Below are 22,742 nucleotides of genomic sequence, written 5' to 3'. Positions count from 1 at the left end.
TTCTGGGTCTCTCTCTCTCTCTCTCTCTCTCTCAAAAATAAAATAAACATTAAAAAAAAAAATAAAAAAAAACCACACACAAACCAACATTTTATTGTGAAAAAAAAAAAAAAAAGTCAAGCAACCATAAACTAAAAAGAACATAATAATGAACCCCTATGTATCCATCACTGGATTTAACAGTTATGGACATTCCTCTCTGTTGAAGAATTTTATTTAAAAAAAAAATTTTTTTTAAACGTTTTATTTATTTTTGAGACAGAGAGAGACAGAGCATGAACGGGGCAGGGGCAGAGAGAGAGGGAGACACAGAATCGGAAACAGGCTCCAGGCTCTGAGCCGTCAGCCCAGAGCCCGACGCGGGGCTCGAACTCCCGGACCGCGAGATCGTGACCTGGCTGAAGTCGGATGCTTAACCGACTGCGCCACCCAGGCGCCCCCTGCTGAAGAATTTTAAAAGACATGCCGGACATCATGGCATTGCTTCGGCAAAATGTATACAGCGAGTAATTTCATCACCAAACGCTACAGTGGTCACCTCTGAAAACGAAGAGTTTCTTGCGTAACCATGATCACGTAGCGGGCTGATTTGCAAATTAGAGGAGTGATAGTAACATTAATAGGTGTGAAGCCCAGGGCCGGGCATGTAGGAAGCCCTCAGTCAGCGAGGGCTATTTCCACTGGCTCCTAAGTCACTCAGCCTAGCAAGGACCTGATCTATCCCCTTCCCCAGAACACACACACACACACACACACACATACACACACACACACACACAGCCCCTCAGCACTCATCTGTCCAAGCCCCTTACTCTGAGGACAGACACAGACCGAGCCCAGAGGAGGAGACTGCCATGGCCACGCAGCAAGGCCTCGCAGCAATGCACCCTGACCTGGCTGGGGCAGCGATCAGGGGGCCTCAGGGCTCCGTGGGGGACCTCACCAGTCGTCCAGCCGCCACTGTAGCTCCGGGAGGAAGAACTGCGCGTGGAACTGGTAGATGGAGGAGATGTTGGAGAAGATGAGCCTCACCACGTCCTCGGGGAAGGCCTTGCTGCTGCGGGCCTCCCTCAGCAGCTCCTGGAAGAACACCTGGAACGGCCACTGCGGTCACTGGGCCTGTGGCAGAGAAGAGCCACCCACACAGCAGCCCAGGGGGAGACAAGCACAGCCCAGGGGCTTTAGCACCCCCCCCCCCCCCCCCCGCCTAGGTTACTGAATGCTTTCACCTCTTCAGTCTCCCATCATCCTCGAAACAACCTCAGGAAGAGATAGGGAGGGTTGTATTCTGGCCATTTTACAGATGGGCAAATGAAGGCCTCCAGACTCAGACACACTTGGTCAGAGAGGCTGGCAGCTGGTGAGTGTCAGAGATGGGTCCATCTTGCATCTGTCAAGGTCTTGAACTTCGCCACGCTAAAGATCCTGCTCCTGGGGCGCCTGGGTGGCTCAGTCAGTCAGTCGAGCGTCTGACTCTTGACTTCAGCTGAGGTCACGGTCTCACGGTTCGTGAGCTTGAGCCCCACATCCGGCTCTGCGCTGATAGCACGGAGCCTGCCTGGGATCCTTTCTCCTCCCCCCTCTTTCTACCCCTCCCCCCCTTGCCCTCTATCTCTCTCAAAATGAGTTAAAAAAAAAAAAAAAGATCCTCCTCCTGATTTCCAAATATTTAACCCTCTTAAGAAAGGGTGAAGGGGGGCGCCTGGGTGGCTCAGTCGGTTAAGCGTCCGACTTCGGCTCAGGTCACGATCTCACAGTTCGTGAGTTCGAGCCCCGCGTCGGGCTCTGTGCTGACAGCTCAGAGCCTGGAGCCTGCTTCACATTCCGTCTCCCTCTCTCTCTCTGCCCCTTCCCTGCTCATGCTGTGTCTCTCTTCGTCTCAAAAATAAATAAACGTTAAAAAAAATTAAAAAAAAAAAAAAAAGAAAGGATGAAGGGATAATAACGGTGAGGGTGTCGAGCATTGGGGTGACAGATGAGGCATGGGGACTGGAAGGATGTGTGCACTCTGCTACACGTGAGGCCAGCCCCAGCGCTGGGGGTGAAATGGCAAGTGGCATTAAGGCTACTTCCTGACTTCTGCCCTAACTTCGGCCAACGGGGACTGAACGCCCTAGAATCAAATCCCAGGCCCTACCTCTCAGCTCTGGTGAGGTGCGCAGAAGGCAGAGCAGGGGCGGGGTGAGGAGACCTGGGTGCTGGAGCTCAGGGCAGGATGAGGTGGTATTCTGGCCACTGACCTGGTCTAGCAGATGGAGGCGTGCCACATAGGCCTTCTCTGTCTCCAGTAGTTCCTGGACGATTCTCTTTTCCTCTGGCATCTGTGGGGGAGGGGAGGCCGGGGGGAGGAGGTTTGAACAGGAGGAGAAGGAGAGACACAGTTCTTGGTTTCCTCTGTTGGGGACCCCAACGTAGTCTCCAAAGATGCCCCAGTGAGCACCCACCTCCCGACACTCATGGCCTCCCACAATGCATCTAGGCCGGCGCTGGGGTTGCTTTAACAAAGGATGGGGCAGGAGTGAGGTTGTGCCAATTCTGGGTCTAAGGCTTAAGAGGCCTGGAAGCTTCTTGGGAGCCATGAACCACCACTTCTGGAGGTCTGGCTGATAGAGAGGCCACGTTGAGGCCCAGAGACTACATAGAGAGAGCCAAAGGCCCAGCAATGCCAGCACCGCAGCTGAATCCAGCTTCCACTGTCCCTGCCCAGGCACCAGGCTTGAGAGTTGAGCTACCTTGGGCATTCCAGCCCCGGCCACCATCAGACTGCAGCCACGTGAGAGACCCTCTTATGGACTGAATTGTGCTCCCCTCCCTAAATCCATATGTTGAAGCCATAACTGCTAATATGACTGTATTTGGAGATAAGGCCTTTGAGGAGATAATCATGGTTAAATAAAGTCATAAGGGTGAGGTCCTAATCCAATTGGATTAGGTGTCCTTATAAGAGGAGGGACAGACACTAGGAGACTATGTGCATGAGGACACAGTGAGAAGATGGCCGTCTATAAGCCAAGGCGAGAGGCTTTGCCAGAAACCAACCCTGCCAGCACCTTGGTTTGGGACTTCCGGTCTCCAGAATCACAAGGAAATATATTTCTGTTAAGTCACCCAGTCTGTGGTATTTTGTCGGCCCAACCTGACTAAGACAAACCCCAAGTGAGACCAATAGAAAAACCATCCATACGTTCTGGTCAATCCACAAAACTGTGAGAAATAATAAATCGTATTCGGCCACCACATTTTGGGGTGCTTGTTACGCAGCAACTGGTAACCGCAACATACTACTGTGATCGCCATTCCTATTTTATAAAGGAGGAAACAGGCACAAAGAAGCTACAGTGCTTTGCCCAAGGTCACACAGGAAGCAGAAGAGCTGGGGTGTGATCACTGGCAGTCTGGCTCCCGGGGGACACAGTACCACGCAGCCTAGCCCTTGAACTCCACAGACAAGGAAGCTGAAATGCAGAAAAGGGAGGTGACCTGTCCAGGATCAGTCTAAGGGTAGGATCAGCACTAATCTCTATCTCTAGTTTGGGATTATTGCCTCTTGTGGTGGGTAAACTGAGGCCACTCCAGGGAAGGATGCCAGGTTCACAGAAGCTGTGTGGCCTTGGACAAGTCTTTAAGCTGTCTGAGTTTTATGGGGTTATTTGTTTTTTTCTTTTAGAGACAGAGTTGGGGGGGGGTAGAGAGAGAGAGAATCTTAAGCAGGTTCTACTATGCTCAGCTTGGAGCCCGATGCAGGGCTCGATCCCACGACGCTGGGACATGACCTGAGCCAAAGTCAAGAATTGGATGCTCATCTGACTGAGCCACCCAGGCACCCCTAAGCCACCTGAGTTTCAATGTCTTTGCCTAAAAAACTCCTGCGGTGAAGGGAATGTGAAACAATGGAACAATGGGGTGAACTGTAGGCATGTAATCAAAGGCTGTTAAGGGAGTAGAATCTAGCTTTCAACTGATTTCTGGTGACATAAGACGCCTGCTTGGAGAAGTGCTGGTTTGGGCTGGGAGAGAATTTGCAGGGAGGTCCGTGGAGGGGTCCCCCAGCTCCCCACATCCGCTCCAGCCCTCAGGCACCTGCGTCCCTGGCCCAGGGTGGATCTCGGGCTGGCAAGATTTCCTCCAGGCTCCACTGGACAGCTTGTTCTTCAGGGAGTTCAGGTACCTCCTGCTGACTGTCCTGGGCTCAGACCCCAGGCTCTCCCCAACGTGGGACTCCTTCCATGTTTCTGCAGACGGGGTAAGGCTGTACCCGGGGAGGTGACATTCAGCCTCCAGTTTGGAGACTTTGATTGCTGCTCCTGGAGTCCTGAAATGAACAGAACAGATCTGAGAGTTTCCTGTCTGCAAAGTAGGAAGAAGACTAGCACTTCCCTGGTCAGGGATTTAGGAGTGATCAATGCACATCACAGGTGTGAAGAGGCCCCTGAGTGCCTGGCACTCAGGAGGAGTTTGCTAAGTAAAACATCCACTTCCTTTCCACCGTCTTCTTGGAGGGAACTCCAGTTTACAAAATGAGTCAGCGTAGACTCGTTTTGTTTTCTGGGAAACTACATACTTCCCTGTTTAAAATGCCAGGAGGAACCCCTCTTTCTGCATATAGTGTTTTTTAGGTGGCCACAGGTCACCCTCACTTGTACACCTCGTGTCTGTTTTAATGTTAAGTCTCTGCAGCAGGAAAGGCCCTAAAATCTTAGGAGAGAAGGAGGGAGCCATGGAACACTCTAAAGGGAGGGCAGGACTGCTAAAGCTGGGACTTTGCAATGGGAGCCGTGCCTTCCACACCTCTAGTGGGTGGGTGGAGGGTGGGGGGAAGCCAGTCTGGCAGCATTTCCCTGTTCCTCCCGGGATGGGCCTTTGAAGGGTATCTTTGAGTGCAGGGTCTACAGGCCAGCTAAAGTATTTAGTAACCTTCACTGAGTTATAGCCCACGGTTTGGGTTGTGCTCATTCTTTTTAGTATGGAAAGGCTTACGATGAGACAGCTAGTCTGGGCAATGGAGGACCGGACAGGTACAAAATCTCCAAAACTCTGAGACAGGTTTTCATTACTCCAGCTTTGCAGCTAAGGAAACTGAGGTACAGAGAGTAACTTGCAGCATAAGTAACTTGCAGCGAGGGGGTGGCAAAGGTGGAGTTCAGATCAGGCATCTGATCCCTAAACTGCCCCTCCCCATCTGGGTCGAGAAGAAACAGGTCCAGCGGGTCAACATGTCTGCCCCAAGTCACTCAGCTAGCTGGTGGCAGAGAGGATTGGAACCCGGTCCCCAGTGGCTCCTCATGGGCTCCTCCACCCTTCTCTGGCACCTCAGGGCCTGGTTCCTCAACCCGCGGAAACAGCTGGGCCTCAGGCTTTCTGTTCTACATTTGGTTTCAGCTTTTTCATTTCCCTTGCATTTCAGCACTTGCATTTCCCTCCAAGTGCGCCAGGCCAGCTTCTGTTTCCTCTTCCCCCCTCAGTTTCAGATCAGCTAAGGGGCTGGAAGACCTCACAAGAAAGCCAAAGCCAAGGCTGCTGGCACAGGGCCTCTCACATGATAAGAGGTGACTCTCACCCTGCAGACAAGGCCTCCTCTGACCCCATTCTGGTCTGAGAGCTGCCTCCTCTTGCCTGGTGTGGCCTGGGCACAACACACCTGCTGAGGGTCTCCACTGAGCGTGCCCGGCATGTTGAGTGAGGTGGTGCTCTCTCCCCACACAGAAGGGAGCAGGGGGTGGGGGTGGGGGTCCAGGAAGGTGGTGCCTGGAGCTGTCCTTGGTGCTGAACAGAACTGCTTGGCAAAGGACTCTGGGAGAGTCAGGGTAAGGTCCCTGGCTCAGGAAGCTGAATTGCCCTTCTAGGTCCACATCTATGCCACATCCACCTTGAAGGCCACAGAAGTCTTCGTCTGCTCTGAGTGCCCTCAGCACTCAGAATCTAGGCTTCACTCAGGATATCTATTGTCTATGACTTGGCATCATAGTAATTTCATGAGCTTGGCATCCAAAGACGAAAATCATCCCAGCAGGGATCAGTCTTTCGGCTCCCGTGTCTGCTACAGTTCCTGTGTGATGCTGTGTTGTACCAACCACACCCCCTTCAGGGCTGAGGAGCTCTTCTCCCCAGTTGTTGGTGGTATGGTGGCCGACTGGGAATTGCCCTCCCTAGAAGACAACTGCCTCATCTCAGGTCAAGTCCACATCCAATGACTAGCCCATGTGGAGGTATAAAGACCCATCCCTTTGCCTCAGTTGAAACGACTTGAGGGACATCTCAGCTTCAGAGCAACTTGGAACAGCCTGAGGCCTCTATTTCAAGTGCACACAGTTCAACTTCTCCCTATGCTGTATCCCTCGCCCCAACAGGTGTTGTTCCCAAAACTATCCCCAGAAGCAAATTTCTATCTTAGAGTCTATTTTCAGAGGGACCTACAACAATCCCTCGCACAGTCCTGGGCTTAAGGAATGCCGGCAGAGTAGACTAATGTCACACACAGACACACTCACAGACACACACACCATCACCACCACCGCTGCCAGGGCCTCCAATGACCTCCACACATCTGGCCCAGTTTTTTTTTTTTTCCTTCAAATGGAAGCCCCTACCCATGAACTTAAAGCTTTTTAAGCCCGCTCGCCTCTCTGTGCACCCATTGTCTCATCTATAAGATGGGAATAGAAACAGAACTACTCTCAGGAGGCTGTTAGATAATTAAATGAATTAAGTAACAAAAATCACATAGAAAAATGCCCCAAAGGTAGGCTGATGATACATCCTGGTTTGCCTGATACAGGCTCAGCTTTTCCTATTGCCCTCTCCCTTCTGCCAAAAAAATTGAATGGCATCCACTTTCAGTTTTAATTGTACCCTGAGTTGAATGATAAATTATATGGTTGTCCTACTTATAAGGAGTAAGTGCTTGATAAGTATTAGCTAGTATTTCCAATGGGTGGAGTCCTGCAGCCCAAACACTGTTTGGTCCGCCCACGCTCGCTCATAACTACACACATCTGGACTCTCCCCAACGTATCAATATACGCACTCTTGGGGCGCCTGGGTGGCTCAGTTGGATAAACACTCGACTCTTGGTTTCGGCTCAGATCATGATCTCACAGTTCGTGAGATCAAGCCCCGGGTCAGTCTTGGTGCTCACAGCACAGAGCCTGCTTGGGATTCTCTCTGTCTCTCTATTTCTGCCCCTACCCCATTTGCATGCACGTGTGCTCTCCCTCTCTCTCTCTGTCTCAAAATAAGTAAATAAACATTAAAAAATATACACACACACTCTCACTGCTGCCCAGTTCCTAGTGCCCAATGACACTGCCTGATGCTGTGACGAACCCAGGCACTGCCCAGACAGGAGGAGGTGTCCAGGAAGGGCCCAGAGAGAGAACTGCTTGCTGTGAGGCCCCACGGCAGTCCTGGCCCTGATCCTCAGCCTGAAGACTGGCAGAACATGTGCTCCAGGGCCTGGTAGTGGGCAGAGGGGGGCCCAGGGTGGGCAGAGGAGCTAAAGGGAGGCCACCAGTCCACCCTGGCGACCCTTCCCACCCCCCTCCACCCCATACCTGCTGTTCTCAAACACAGTCACCAGACTGGACACAGATGCCAGCTTCTCCTTACTCTCTTGCTCCATTCTGCAGACCTCCAGGGTGGTCCTCAACTACCCCTGAAGCAGAGACGGTGGCCTCCAACGGCACCCTCAGCCACCCCCACCCGGGGTCACAGATGGGCTAAGGCATCCTGGAATGTGCTCCAGAGGGCTCAGGAGGCCTGCTCCCAGCTTCAGAGTAAGAAGGAGGAAGTGGTCCCAGAGCCACAGCCCCAAAGGGGAAAGGCCCTTGCTTCCTCTAGAGGGAGGAGCCCACTCAGGCCCCGCCCACCCACCCAGGGTCTGACCTTTCACTCCTGTAGACCCCATTCCAGAGGCCACCCCAGGGGGCAGTGGGGTCCAGAGGTAGTTTCTGGAGCCAGCCCTTGGCTGAGCTTGGCCAACCACACTTTCTCATAAGGCCCAATGGATTTTACTTGGGGCTTTCTCAGCAGCTTCTTTTCTGCATCTGACCTGCTCACTGCTGTGAGGAAACAGCTTTTTTTTTTTTTTTTTTTTTTAAATTAAAAATAGATCACAAACCTGTTAAGGGCTAGCAGGGAGGGGTACAGTGCTGTTCTCACCTCTCTACTGGGTCTCAGTCTTTTAATGACCGCTGTCTCCACCTCCTTGCCCCAGGGGAGCGTGGCTTCCTCCCTGAAACTCAGATAATAACAGCTAACTCAGGCACTCTTTTTAGTGCTGTACAAGTATTTTCTCATTTAATCCCACAATAGCCTTGTGAGGTAGGTCCTATTACTATCCCTATTGTACAGAAAACAAAGACAAAAACAAAAAACAAACCCTGAGGATCAGAGAGATTAAGTAACTTGCCCAAAGTCACCAGTAAGAACGCAAAAGAAGTCAGATTTCCAGAGCAAAGATGAGTGGCCTACAATTCCAGCAAAGATTTGGTTGAGAACCCGGATGATCGCGTTCTTGCCGTGTCCTCCTCAGACTTCCCTGTCTTAGCATGCTGGGTCGTTTCTGCCTGATGCCTCGTCTACCATCTGGGCTCCCAGCCCTTCCACAACAAATGCCCATCGCCTGCATTCCCCTTCTTCAAGCCTTACTGGCCCTCCAAGCCTCTCCCACCGGGTTCTAGTCTCGCTGGTCCCGAACCAGGGCTCTCCATCTAGACTTGTCTTTGTCTTGGAGTGTGGGGACAGAGCCTCACTCATCTTGATATCTGAAGTGACTGGACACCTTCACGCTCCAGCACCTGTAAACCCCTGGGGCCTCACACATCCAACTGCTTCACTAGCTCAGAGCAATTTCTTCTAGCAATTTCTTTGGCTCCTTCCTAACTTCGATAACTCTCTTCGCTTTTTGTGTTTACTTTTTATTATGGAGAATTTAGAACACATACAAAAGTAGACAAATATAATGCATTCCCAAAACCCATAACCCAGACCCAACAACCATCATCAACTCATGGCTAATACTGCTTCATCTATGGCCACATTCACTACCCCTTATCATTTTGAAACAAATCCCAGAGGTCAGATGATTGCACCCATAAATATTTTGGTGTGCATCTAAAAGATAAGGAGATTTTATATACGTATATGTGTGTATGTGTGTGTGTGTGTGTATATATTTTATATATATAAATATATATAAAACATTTATATATATAAATTATATACTCACATATGGCAATATTATTCTACATATGCATACATACATATATATGTTATATACATGTACATGTATATATATATATATATAATATTACTTTTATCATACCCCGAGAGATATTTACTAATAATTCTCCAATATAACCAAATACCTAGTCAACATTCAAAGTGCCAATTCTTCATAAATGTCATCTGCTACAGACTGAATTGTGTCCCCCCCTTAAATTCATCTATTAAGCCTTAGCCCAGCATGTGTCTGTATAGGGGATATAGGGCTTTTAGGAAGTAATTAAGCTTAAATGAGGTCAGAAAAGTAAGGTCCTTATAAGGATTGGTCGCCTGGGGCGCCAGGATGGCTCAGTCAGTTGAGCCTGAAGCTCTTGATCTCAGCTCAGGTCATGATCCCAGGATTGTGGGATTGAGTCCAGAGTTGGGTTCCATGCTGAGAATGGAGCCTGCTTGGGATTCTCTCTCTCTCTCTCTCTCTCTCTCTCTCTCCCTCTGCCCCTCTCCCCAGCTCACTTTCTCTTTCTAAAATAAAATTAAAAAAATTAAAAAAAATAAGGGGTGCCTGGGTGGCTCAGTTGGTTAAGCGTCCGACTTCAGCTCAGGTCATGATCTCACGGTCCGTGAGTTCGAGCCCCGCATCGGACTCTGTGCTGACAGCTTGGAGCCTGGAGCCTGCTTCAGATTCTGTGTCTCCCTCTCTCTCTGTCCCTCCCCCATTCTTGCTCTGTCTCTCTGTCAAAAATAAACATTAAAAGGGGTGCCTGGGTGGCTCAGTTGGTTGGGTGTCCGACTTTAGCTCAGGTCATGATCTCGCGGTCTGTGAGTTCGAGCCCCACGTGGGGCTCTGTGCTGACACCTCAGAGCCTGGAGCCTGCTTGGGATTCTGTGTCTCTTTCTCTCTCTGCCCCTTCCCTGATCGCGTGCGCTCTTTCTCTCTTGCTCTCAAAAATAAATAAACATTAAAAAAAAGATAAAAAAAATAAACATTAAAAAAAAAACTTGACTGTTTAAAAAAAAAAAAAAGGATGGGTGGCCTTAGAAGAAGAATAGGAACAATCTCTTCATACCCACCTCTCCCCCCACCCCACATTCCCTCTGAGGGGAGGCCACGTGGAGATAAGTGGCCAGCTGCAAACCAGGAAAAGAGACCTCACCGGAAAAGGAAACCTGCCAGTGCCTTGATCTGGGATTTCCAACCTCCAGAACTGTGAGAAATAAATTTGTATTGTTTTTAAGCCTCTCTGGCTGGCGTATCTTGTTACGGCAGCCTGCGTAGACTGATCCATCAGCATTTTTTTAAAATTAGAATCCAGGGAGCGCCTGGGTGGCTCAGTCGGTTAAGCGTCCGACTTCGGCTCAGGTCACGATCTTGCGGTCCGTGAGTTCGAGCCCCGCGTCGCACTCTGTGCTGACAGCTCAGAGCCTGGAGCCTGCTTCGGATTCTGTGTCTCCCTCTCTCTCTGACCCTCCCTCATTCATGCTCTGTCTCTCTCTGTCTCAAAAATAAGTAAACGTTAAAAAAAAATTTTTTTTAATTAGAATCCAGGGGCACCTGGCTGGCTCAGTCGGTAGAGCATGTGACTTTTGATCTCAGGGGGCATGAGTTTGAGCCCCGTGTTGGGGGTAGAGATTACTTAAAAAAATAAAAAGAAAAATCAGGATCCAAATAACGTCCACATGTTACAATTATTAACTCTCCACCCACAGGTTTGTTCTGTTCTTTTTGTGTTCCCACACAATACAGTTAAGAGGACACTGAGTTGCTGGCCCAACAGGTCCCGTGGTCAGGACTTTGCCAATTGCAGGGCTGATTTCCTGGATTTCCTGTCCATGGTTGTTAGAGCTGGGGACTTGATCAGATTCATCCTTGAATGCCACTTTTCCTGGATGTCCTCCCAGGTCTGGGGAGGCTTCTCTCCTTGATGCTCCTCTCCCCTCAACTGCCCGGTGCCCAGCTTCCTCCCCTGCCTCCCACCAGACTATACACTGGCTCCCTGCAGGCAGGGCCCGGGGGGCACACACTGCCTGTCTGGTCTCCAGCCCAGCCGGGTGTCTAGAACATAGTGGGGCCTCAGAAGCCATATGGAATGGACAAATGTTACACCCTGAGCCCAGAAGCTTATCTCAGCCCTCAGCTGCCAGTGCCTTGGGCTTCTAGAGCAGAGTCTAGACCCAAACAGCAAGACGTGCCCCTCACACGGCCAGGAGAGGGCACAGGGACACCTGCAGGAGGCCACCTAGTAGCTCAACTCTGAACATGGCACAGGTACCCTCAGAGCTGCATCAGCCCAGGAAGGAGAGCCAAGACGCCCACGCCCAAAATAATCTTCCGGGGCCCTGCCTCCTCGGTCCCCCCCACTTCAGCCCCTCACTGTGCCGCCAGCCTTTCTGCCTGACTTGCTTCTCGCCTGCAGGCATCCCCCCTGAGGCTCAGCACACACCTCCTCCACCAGTTCAGTGGGCTCGCCACAGACCACCAGCTGGTCTAGCTCCTGGGGCAGGTGTGTGGTTGGCTCCAGGACAAAGGGGGCCTGCTGCTTCTGCAGGTCACCTGTGTCATGGAGGTTGGTGGCTTGGAGGTGGCTGCCTGTTCATCCTGCTGAGCCCCAGCCCTTCTTTGCGGATTCAGTCCCTTTTTGTTCCCCCCATATTACACCCATCTTCCCTTCCCCACTGCCTGCTTTGATGATCTTGGACTCAGAAGCATCGATATTTTAAGTAGCTTCCGCGTCATAAAAGGTCAAACCCCACATCCTCCGCCACTCCTGGGGGCTCTGCTTCTTCTTCTTCTTTTTTTTTTTAATGTTTTTATGTTTTTGAGAGAGACAGAGCACAAGTGGGGGAGGGGCAGAGAGAGAAGAAGACACAGAATCCGAAGCAGGTTCCAGGCTCCGAGCCATCAGCACAGAGCCATCAGCACAGAGCCCGATGCGGGGCTCGAACTCGTGAACTGCGAGATCATGACCTGAGCCGAGGTTGGACGCTCAACCCACTGAGCCACCCAGGTGCCCCTCTACTTTTCATCAAATCCAACCTATCTGCTTTGGGCCAGTAACTGAGCTTCACTCTCCTCGTGTGAAATGGGGATCGTTAGAGCGCCACCCTCCCGTGGTGGTTGGAAAGATAAAATGGGACCGTGCCATGTGTAAGGGCTCAGAGTGAGACCTGGGAGAGAGTAGACACTCAGGGAACTTTGGGTACACACATTCTTGATCCTGATGGAAGACCTTTGCTATGGTTACCCCATTGCCTTAACCAATCAGTTCCTTTTGCCTGGAATGTCTCCACAGTTCACTTCCTCCAGGAAGCCTTCCTTGATATCGACCACTGGAATTGCTTTCTCTCCTCAGAGACCTGGTGTTCCTCTCTGCTTACTTTGATCTCTTCTGCCCCATTATTAATTTTTTTTTTCAACGTTTATTTATTTTTGGGACAGAGAGAGACAGAGCATGAACGGGGGAGGGGCAGAGAGAGAAAGAGACACAGAATCGGAAACAGGCTCCAGGCTCTGAGCCATCAGCCCAGAGCCTGACGCGGGGCTCGAACTCACGGACCGCGAGATCGTGACCTGGCTGAAGTCGGACGCTTAACCGACTGCGCCACCCAGGCGCCTGCCCCATTATTAAGTCATGCATGCAGTTAACAAGTATTTCTTAAGCACTTACTATGTGTCAGCATTAGGATAGAAGCTATAGATTAAACACAGTCCCTTACCCCTTAGCTCGTAGTTTAATGAGGAAGATGGGCCTGTTAACCACTAAACTATGATGTGGGAAATGCTTTGAACAAGGGATCGAGAGAAGGGGCATCAAAGTCTGCAGGGAATAGTAGGTGCTATTAAGGAAGCCTTCCTAGCAGAGGCAACCTGAAGGGTGAAGGATGAGTTAACTCTCCAGGTGGACAAGGTGGAAAAGGCATTCAAAACAGAAGGAACAGCATGTGCAGAGGGGCATTAGGCTTGAGACACCAAGGGTTGACTGGGGAGAAGAGCAGACAGTCCAGCACATCTGGGTGTCCAGGGGCTGGGGAATGATGGGACATAGGCTGAGAAGACTCCAAGGGTCTGGCCCTGGCAGGCTCTGTCTGCCGAGTGGATGTGCTTGTGAGCTAAGGGGAGTGGGTACAGAGTTTTAAGCAGAGGAGCCCCTGATCTGATGGGCATGAACACATCTCCTTCTACGTGGGGAGATCCCTATTTCAGGGCTCTTGGGGTCCTTGGCATGAATAAGTCTCGTGCTTTCTCCCTTCTGCTTTCAAAGCCATAAAGGAAGCTGGAAGAACTCAGTTCCCTGCAGCCCAGAGAGGTGGAAAGAGGGAGGGACAGAGGCTGGGAGGGATGCCTCACCAGGAACCGCAGGGCTGGGTCATGTGGCTGGCTGTCAAGAGAACTCTGCCCTGGGATGCAAAGAGGGCTTTGTGTGCAGACTAGGGGCATCCAAAGGGCCTCTCACTGATGGGCCTGGGGCAGCAGGGGGCATCTGGGGGCCAGCAGGGAAGAAGTGTCAGAATTTAGGACCTGGATGCTATGGGTGTGTGTGTGTGTGTGTGTGTGTGCGCACACAGGAAATCTCCAGGGGCTTGTGAGGGCATAGCTTTGTCGAGGGGGAATGAAGATTCCCAAGAGGAGCATTTATCTCTAGTGAGCCAAGGCCCGGGAGGAAACAGGCTGGTGTGTTCTCAGGGCTCCCCCTTGTCCCCAACCCCGCCCCCAGCGTCAGTCAAGCACAGCACCTGCTGAGAGCTTAATGGCCTGTGACAGACATCAAGTGGGATGACGCAGCTCCAGGGAAGGTGCAGGCAGCCAGCTGAAACCTGTTCCTGCCCGCCAGCCCATGCCTGCCACATCGCAGCCCCCTTCCCCCTCCGAGGCCTGAATCCTCTACCCCACTACTGGTCTTTGGGAGGCCCTGGCTGGGAGTTCTGGGTGGTCATGTGAGGGCAGAGGCCACACCACCAGTGCCGACGGGAGGGGTGGGCCCTATGGCCAGTCCCTGACTCGGGGGAGGAAGATGAGCGAGCTAACAACATCCCTCGTAGATTGGGCTCCCCCGTCCTTCTCCAAACAGCCAGACTTTTTCCACTCGTCCCTCTGCCGGAAATCCCACCAAAGCTGTCTTCTAGAAGGACTTGGTCTGGCTCCTGCCCCCTCAGCAGGGGTGGGTGCCAGGCCTCAGGCGCCCGTCTGCCTTCCTGCCGGTCACCTGTCCAGAAAGCCTCCCATATTCGGCTGCTGTACCCCTGCCCCTTTGTGGCCCCGGGGGTCCGAAATTTTTTCCATCTGAGTGGCGTCATTATTCAGAGCCCTTTAGCTCTGGGAGGAACACGGGGAGGCCACACCACACTCCCTCAGTACGTGCCAGCCAAGGGCCGGCTGCCCAGGCGGAGGGTCGGTTCTCAGGGTGCAAAGAGGGCTGAAGTGGACAAGACAGCAAATGTGTGTCAGTCCTGACGTGGGTGGCCGGGAGGACGTCAGTGAAGAACAGAAACAGCTCTTTCTTCTTCAGCGTGCGAACGATCAAGTTTCAAAGTTGGCATTCTCAGGGATTGGGCAACGTTTGTGCCTGCCAGGCCCTGGCACCCACCCTACTATTCAGGAAGGACTCAAGGTCACCAGAGGCAGGCATCAGGTGGGGCCGAGGGAGGTGTCCTGGGAAACCGGGAATGAAGAGGGAAGGGTGGTGTGTGTGAAATCGTAGCCGGGGCTGGGCTGACAGCGACTGTGCAGGAGGCATGAGATATGCCCCTGGGAGGCTGGGAGGGGGCAGAGGGAGGGATTGTGTTTCTGGGGGAGGCGAGGGGGCCCCCACAGAGCTAGGCCCCGGGCCTGGGCAGGGAGGCGCCAGGAGGGAGCCAGCCAGGCAAGGCCACAGCCCAGGAACGGTGCCAGGCCGTGCCTGAGAAGACGCCCAGAGTGCGAGCACACGGCCAGCGTGTGGGGCCTCACGCTCCGGGTCACTCTTTTATATCCAAACAGCTGTGGGCCTTTCTCAGGGACTGCTGGGTCCTCCACAGCAGCCCCGTGCAGAAACATAAGCACCTTGGAGAGAACCGACAGGTTTCCAAGCGGAAAAAGAGAACAAACGGTCCCTGCACAGCCAGCTGCCCTGCCCACTGGCGACCTTTCTTCCACGACCCACTTCCCAGCCTGAGCTACCTCTTCCCATCTTCCCGCACAACAGCGGGGCCTCTTCTCTGCCTGCGAGCCCACACTGACGCACCTGCTCTGTGACTCAGCTCCCCTCTTTCCATGCTTCTGGGAGTGCTGCTCTGTTACCAACCACGCAAAGCCCACTCAGATCCGTCTCTCCCACCAAAGAGCCGCACAACTGCCTCCTCTCTTCCCACCAGCTTTCTCCCTTCCTTCTTTCCTTTCAACAGAGAGCCCCTGTCCCAGGACCTTGGGGAACTATGACAAATGACCCTCTCAAATCTTGCCTGAGGCTTTCCTCCTTACAAAACCCTGAGAGAGAGAGAGAGAGAGAGAGAGAGAGCAGGACCCTGGCTTATTTCTCTCTGTGTCCCCAGAAGTGAGCATGGGGCCTGCCATGGAGTAGGCCCTCCCCAAATTTTTCCTGGGAACAGGACATTCTGAGCATGTAGGAAGGGGTCATGGGAGAGTGCAGGGTTCTCCCTCCTCAATCTTCTGCCCTCTCTTGAGTTTGGCTTTTGGTCCCACACCGCCCGCCACACCCCTCCCCCCACCCCCCAGCCTCATTGTCTACCTTGACCAGGTTCCTCAAGCCCTAACCCTGTCCTCCCTCCTCCCCCCGGCCTTGTGTACATTTCTCAGTTTTCCACCCAGCTCAGGGCTCAGTGCTCCAGTGTGAGCGAGCTAGCCCCCTCCCCAGTGTCCCCAGAGAAAATGTGAAAGAAACTGCCAGAATGTCCACTACTCTAGCCTCAGTTTTCCAGTCTTTTCAAAGGCTACCTTCCACCGGGCTATATTAGGGATATACCTAGCTTATGCCTCACTGCGTGTCATAGTCAAGTCCATAGCCAATGGCCTACAAGGCATGGCTCACCCTCTCACCTCCTTCAAATCTTGCTTTAGGGGCACCTGGGGAGCTCAGTCGGTGAAGCGTCTGACTCTTGATTTGGGCTCAGGTCATGACCTTGTCTGTGGTTTGTGAGATCGAGTTCCGTGTCGGGCTCCGTTGATGACAGTGCAGAGGCAGCCTGGGATTCTCCCCCTCTCGGCCCTTTCTCCACTTGTGCTTTCCTTCTCCCTCCCTCAAATTAAATCAACTTCAAAGAAAGATCTTTGCTTTAACATCACCTTCTCACCAGGGCCTTGCCTCTTTCCCACAAACTCCCCAAATTGCACCACCACTGCACATGCCCAGTCCTCCTTCCCTGCTTTATGTTTCTCACTTCTCACTTGCTGATACACTAACTTGGGGGGGTTATGTTTAGTGTCTATCTCCATCACTGGAATGTCAGTGCAGGAAGGCAGGTGTTTATGTCTATTTTGCTTACTGCTATATCCCCGGCATCTACAACAGTAGATAGTAGGTGCTCAATAAATATTGGTCGAAGGCATCAAGGGGGATTTTTACTTTCTGTCCCTCCTAAGCTCTCGCAGGGCAGAAACTCCAGGGTACGCAGCTGCACTCACTGTGAGCCAAAGCTCATTCTGCCTCTGGTGCCTGATGGCACCCCAGCACTCCCGCCCCCTAACTGCCCCCCCCCCCCAGTCTTCTGGACAAAATGCAGCTTGCACCCGTCTCCAGCAGGGGGCGGGGTGAGTAAACCTCACCTCCTTCACTGCCCCACCCCTTTATTACAAGCTGGAATGGGAATTACAACCTGAGGAGGGAAGAGATCGCTGGCCTCTGCATGTGATCTTTCCCTTAGTGCAAGGAAAAGGCACCCTAAATAGCACTTCCTGAAAAAAAAAAGGAAAGGTGCACAGAGGAATCGCCCGTACTGCTTTTTCAAAACAGTTTCTTTTTTTTTTTTTTAATTTTTTTTAACGTTTATTTATTTTTGAGACAGAGAGAGACAGAGCATGAACAGGGGAGGGTCAGAGAGAGGGAGACACAGAATCTGAAACAGGTTCCAGGCTTTGAGCTGTCAGCACAGAGCCCGACGCGGGGCTCGAACTCACGGACCACGAGATCATGACCTGAGCCAAAGTCGGCCGCTTAACCGACTGAGCCACCCAGGCGCCCCCAAAACAGTTTCATTTCCAGACTCCATCCCCGGAGATTCTTAGTCATTTGTTTGGGCTGAGAACTGGTTTTTTTTTTTTTTTTCCTCCCCAACTCTTCTAGTGATTCTAATGTTGAACCAGGGTAGGGAATCAGGGCAATTGCCTGGGAAGCCAGGCAATACCCTGGCTGGGTTCTGGTATCCCCTGATGTCCCAAGTCTTGCCGAGCACCCAGAGTGAGCACAGGTGCCCAAGATGCCAAATCTTGGCAATTCACTGGGGGAATGGTGGGTGTGAATGGATATTCCTCAGCTCATCTCACAGGTAGCTGTTCGTGAGCGCACACACGCGCGCACACACACACACACACACACACACACACACGCTGTGCTACCAAAGACCAAACTAATTCTCAGTCAGGGCACAGCCTCAACTAGGATTTACAAACTCCAATGCCCACTAGAACCACGCAGGGAACACAACTGGCTGTGGCAAGTGTGTGGTTGAGATTTGGAGAGCCACGGACTTCTCGTGAGGGCAGCTTTTTTTTACTCTGTTATGGCCTGTTGTCAGGAGTGGATGCAGGCCTCGTGGTGCCAGATTTTGTTCTTTGTCTTCCTCAAGAGAAATTAAAATTCAGGAATTAAAAAAAAATTTTTTTCTTAGTGTTTTTATTTATTTTTGAGAGGGAGAGAGAGAGCCAGAGTGCGAGCAGGGGAGGGGCAGAGAGAGACAGAGACACAGAATCTGCAGCAGGCTCCAGGCTCTGAGCTGTCGGCACGAACCCCATGTGGGACTCGAGCTCGTGAACCAAGAGATTATGAGCTTTAACTGACTGACCCTTAACTGACTGAGCCACCCAGGCACCCCTAAAATTCAGGAATTTAAAATGAAATAGCCCATACTATCATGTAAAAATCCCGAGGCTGCCAAATGCGTTGCTGACCCCAGTTATGAGGTTGTTGGAAGTCCATTATTTTGCAAGGCTGACCCCTCTTACAACGGGCTTGGGATTTCACGTGATTGCTTTGGGGCAGGGTCCACCCTCCTTCACATTCAAGCTGGCAGGAGATGGCTGCTGGCTCCCGAACCACAAGACACACGACACATGACGACGCTTAACGGCTGCTCCCTCAGCTCTGCCAGGACTCCCCTGGAGTTTTATAATAAAGGCTTGTAGCGGCAGTGTGCTGAGGTCAGTTCCCACCGGCTCGCCAAAGTCAATTGTGCCCATCTCTCTCTTTTTTTTTTAATGTTTATTTATTTTTGACAGAGAGAGAGAGGCAGAGAATGAGCAGGGGAGGGGAGGAGAGAGAGAGAGGGAGACACAGAATCTGAAGCGGGCTCCAGGCTCTGAGCTGTCAGCACAGAGCCCGACATGGGGCTCGAACTCACAGACCGCGAGATCATGACCTGAGCCCAAGTCGGACGCTCAACCGACTGAGCCACCCAGGCGCCCCCAATTGTGCCCATCTCTTCCCAACTCCATGCCCAGTGACATGTCACATTAGCAGCTTAAAATCAGTCACAGTGAGAGTATTTCCACCTCATGCATTCGGCAAGTGCTACAAAACAGAATGTTTTTCTTCCTAGAGGACCAGTTATTAAACTTACCAGCACAGGATTACACACGAGGATTCAGATTCTGCCAAGGGCTGGTAGGGAACAGTGGAGAAGGGAGTCGTTTTGTTTTCTACTTACACAAGAATTCGTGTGAGTATGTGCAGTAGACATTTTGACGTCACCTTCCCCTGGATACCTACTACGAGGAAACAACAATCTGAGTCCTGAATATGTTTTCCTCAATTAAGAAATAATGGCCACACAATAAAATGCCCGGGTTTTAAGAGTACAGCTTGTGAGATTTTCCTAGCGTAGCCACGTGTGTGATCGCCATCCCAACAAAGATAATGCATTCCTACGCCCCCAGAAAATTCTTCATGCCTCTGTCCAGCCATTCCTCCCCCAAAGGTAATCACTGTTCTGATTTTTATCTCCAGAGATTGATTTTGCCTGCTTAAGGACTTTATATAAATGGAACCATACAGCAGGTGCTCCTTTTTTTTTTAATGTTTATTATTATTATTTTTTTTGAGAGAGACAGAGAGTAAGCAGGGAAGGGGCAGAGAGAGAGGGAGATACAGAATCGGAAGCAGGCTCCAGGCTCCGAGCTGTCAGCACAGAGCCCGATGTGGGGCTTAAAGTCATGAACCATGAGATCATGACCTAAGCCAAAGTCAGACACCCAACCGACTGAGCCACCCGGGTGCCCCAATGCTTATTTATTTTTGAGAGAGAGAGAAAGTGCGCATGTGAGTGATGGGGGGAGGGGCACAGGGAGAGGGAGACAGAATCAGAGGCAGGCTCCATGCTGTCAGCACAAAGCCCGAAGTGGGGCTGGCCTGACATGGGGCTTGAACCCATAAACCGTGTGATCATGACCTGAGCGGAAGTCAGATGCTTAACCGACTGAGCCACCCAGGCGCCCCTCCTTACTGCCAGTTCTTATTGCGGACCTGGGGAAGCCGAGGTTCAGAGAGGCCATCAGGGCCACACAGCTGTGAGCGACAATGACAGGATTCAGAGCCAGACATTTGACTCCAGACTGCATGCTTCCTATACCAGGTAGGCTCTTTCTAGAGAAGTCAGCAACTGCGGAGCTCCAAGGCTGGAGATGGCCCGCAGAGAGGGCAATCCCAGGGGTAGAGTGATGACCCTTTAAGGAGGGGCTGTCTCTACACCAGGCATGAATAAATAAAGGAGGAGGACGGGAGTGAGGCTGGCACCAGCCTGTGAACCCCTCTGGTTCACATGGGCATGGTGACTACCTCGGTGTCGTTAGGAGCTGTGAGCTGCCAGCGTGTGTGTGGCGAGTGCTGAAAGCTTGCTCTCTCCTCGGACCATGGATCCGGAAGGCCTTCACGCCAGCAACACCCTTGAAGTGACCGGCCTGCCGGGGGCAGCCTCTGGAGGCCCAGGGTCATCACTCTGGACACCTGTCCATTTTCTGCGTTTGACCTCTGTTTAAGAGCGTGTGGTAGCAGACTTAGGCAGATTCCGATCTGAATCCTGGCCCTGCTTCTTATTAGCTGTGTGACCCTGGGCAAGTTAACCTCTGCGTCTGTTTCCTCATCTGTGGAAATAATCATCTGAGGGTAATTATCATAGCCCTGGCCTCATATCGTAAAAACAAATGGAGTTGATACTTGGAAGCCAGGAGCAACAGTGTCTGGTGGGACCTTTGGAGGTACGGCTCACTTCCCTTTGCAGAGGAGTCCCTGAAAAGGACAGTTGCTTGAATTTAGCTCTTGAAACTGCTCAGTAGAATCCTACGTGTTTTGGGGCAGGGTGGGTTGGGGTGCCAGAACTTAAATTGGGCTCCTTTTGTAGCTTGGAGCTTGGCCTCTGGGTGGGGTTGATGTCTGGGTACGGATCCCCAGGGATCCATGACAGAAAAGAGGCCGGGGCTCCCCACTCCCACCCAGAGTGAAGAGAGTGAACAGAGACAGTGGCCAGAATGTTCTCACCCAGAACTAGTAAACCAGCCTGCATCCAGAGCAAGCCCATCTTCTTTACAGGCTGCATAAATTCTCCAATATCTGGTGTGCCTTGCCCCTTGGATGTGAGCCCTGAACTCCCATGCTGACCTTGGCATGATCGCCTCCAGTTCCCTCCTAGCCTGTTTACTGTGATGTCAACCTAGTTACAACTAATGGCTACTTACTATTTCGTATTCTCTTTTCATTGTAACATTAGTTCCCCACAGGACTCCAGGGATTGGTGGTTTATATACTTGGCAATTCTCAAGGTCTACAAGTCTTCTTTCTTATTCATTTTCTGCTGTTTGATCCTTCTTTGGGGCATATGGGTCTTCCTAAAGTTTTCATTCTGTACGCGGCGCTACTGTAAATAACCACAATTTTTTTAAAGTACTTTTGCTTATTCATTCATTTTCTAGAAAATATTTAGTCGGTGTCTACCATGTGCCAGGCACTATGCCAACATGAACAGAACGGTCCTGCCCTCAAGGAATTTACAATCTGAGTGGCTCAGTCGGTTGAGCATTGGACTCTCGATTTCATCTCAGGTCATGATCCCAGAGTTGTGGGATTGAGCCCCGTGCCAGGCTCCACACTGGTCATGCAGCCTGCTTGGGATTTTCTCTCTTTCTCTGCTCCTCTCCCTGGCTCACTCTCTCTCTAAAATAAAACAAACCAAAAACAGAATTTACAATCTAACAAGGGAGACTGACCAGAAAGCAGGCAGCCACAGTACAATGTGGTAAGTGCAGATGGTAATGAGACCACAGGGGGGCCACTAACCCAGCCCAGAGTTAACTGAAGTACTATTAAGTAGAAGTACTTAAGTATAGTTCTAAGTACTACTGCTAGGTTGCTCAGTAGAGGGAATGCTGAGCAAGATTTTCTGTCATTCAATCATTTCAACGAGTATACTTCTCATTTCTAAACGATTTGTTTGATTTCTGTTCAAATATACCTGTATTTTTCACACTGTCCTTTTTTCCAGTACTTTCCATTCTTTATTTTGGCCACCACGTGAAAACTACATTTCCCCCCTTAAAGTTTCTTTCAGATTGCCTTATTACATCAAGTTCTCAGGAGTATTAACCCTCCTCTTTTGCCCATTCACTTTCACGATGGAATGTGGTTTTGAGTGGTTCATGATTTTTTCTGTGTGATTTTCCCCCCTCTGGGTGTCCCTATGAGCCATGGGTTGTGGAAATATGGCTTTGGTGCAGTTTACATTTGTGGCTCCTCGTTGTCCTAGAGTTATAATCGCTTTAGTTGATCTATTTTTACTTTAACTTCCTCGCTTAGGGAAATTGTTCAGTCACTTATAACCAATTTACTGAACACTTACTGTACGCACATCCCCGTATTTGGTGCAAGATAACAATGTAGCTGCCTTATGGAACCACAGACTCAAAGGACCAAATACACACAAAAAGTTAGGTGATCATGTAAATGAGACAGAGTAAAAGGCCTAGTGGTGAACACCCAGTCAAGTTCAGCAGGGAAACCAGGTGGAGAAAGATGATGAGGAAAAACCCAGAAAAGGAGAAGGTTTGTGCGAAGAAGTTTCAGAAGTAAAGTGAAGTAAACTGCCCCCAGCCCCCACCCTGTCCCCCAGAGCCCTGACTTCTGGGTGGAGAGTTAATGTACTGCAGTTATCAGACGCTGTGGGTGAACTTGACTTTAAAGCTTCCCTTAAGAAAGCGAAATCAGAATCCAGGCAAAAGGAGGTCCTTTAAAGTGCTCCTGGGGGCTAGAGGTAGGCTTGATGAAGGTTATGTTTCAACGGGGGAAGCACATAACTTGAAAGGGCTAGAAAGCATTGTATTGACTGAG

The 22,742-nt window shown here is 51.2% G+C and overlaps 1 protein-coding gene across 3 annotated transcripts in view; it reads right to left on the bottom strand.

The window, feature by feature from the left end:
- FGD2 (FYVE, RhoGEF and PH domain containing 2) overlaps positions 1-7,786 on the bottom strand; it is a 30,274-nt gene extending 22,488 nt beyond the window's left edge. For all 3 annotated transcript variants that reach the window (XM_043591276.1, XM_043591274.1, XM_043591275.1), the window contains exons 1-4: positions 7,551-7,786; positions 4,081-4,312; positions 2,241-2,321; positions 944-1,092 (exon numbers count right to left, since the gene is read on the bottom strand). In XM_043591276.1, the coding sequence (XP_043447211.1) occupies positions 944-1,092; positions 2,241-2,321; positions 4,081-4,312; positions 7,551-7,618 (530 nt within the window). In that variant the 5' untranslated portion in view covers positions 7,619-7,786. The remainder of the gene's footprint in view (positions 1-943; positions 1,093-2,240; positions 2,322-4,080; positions 4,313-7,550) is intronic.
- Between the last annotated feature and the right edge of the window lie 14,956 nt (positions 7,787-22,742).

The sequence above is a fragment of the Prionailurus bengalensis genome, chromosome B2 (genome assembly GCF_016509475.1).
Source record: "Prionailurus bengalensis isolate Pbe53 chromosome B2, Fcat_Pben_1.1_paternal_pri, whole genome shotgun sequence".
Lineage (NCBI taxonomy): Eukaryota > Metazoa > Chordata > Mammalia > Carnivora > Felidae > Prionailurus > Prionailurus bengalensis.
Note: the sequence above shows the minus strand (reverse complement) of the source record. Positions and strands in the feature narration are given on the sequence as shown.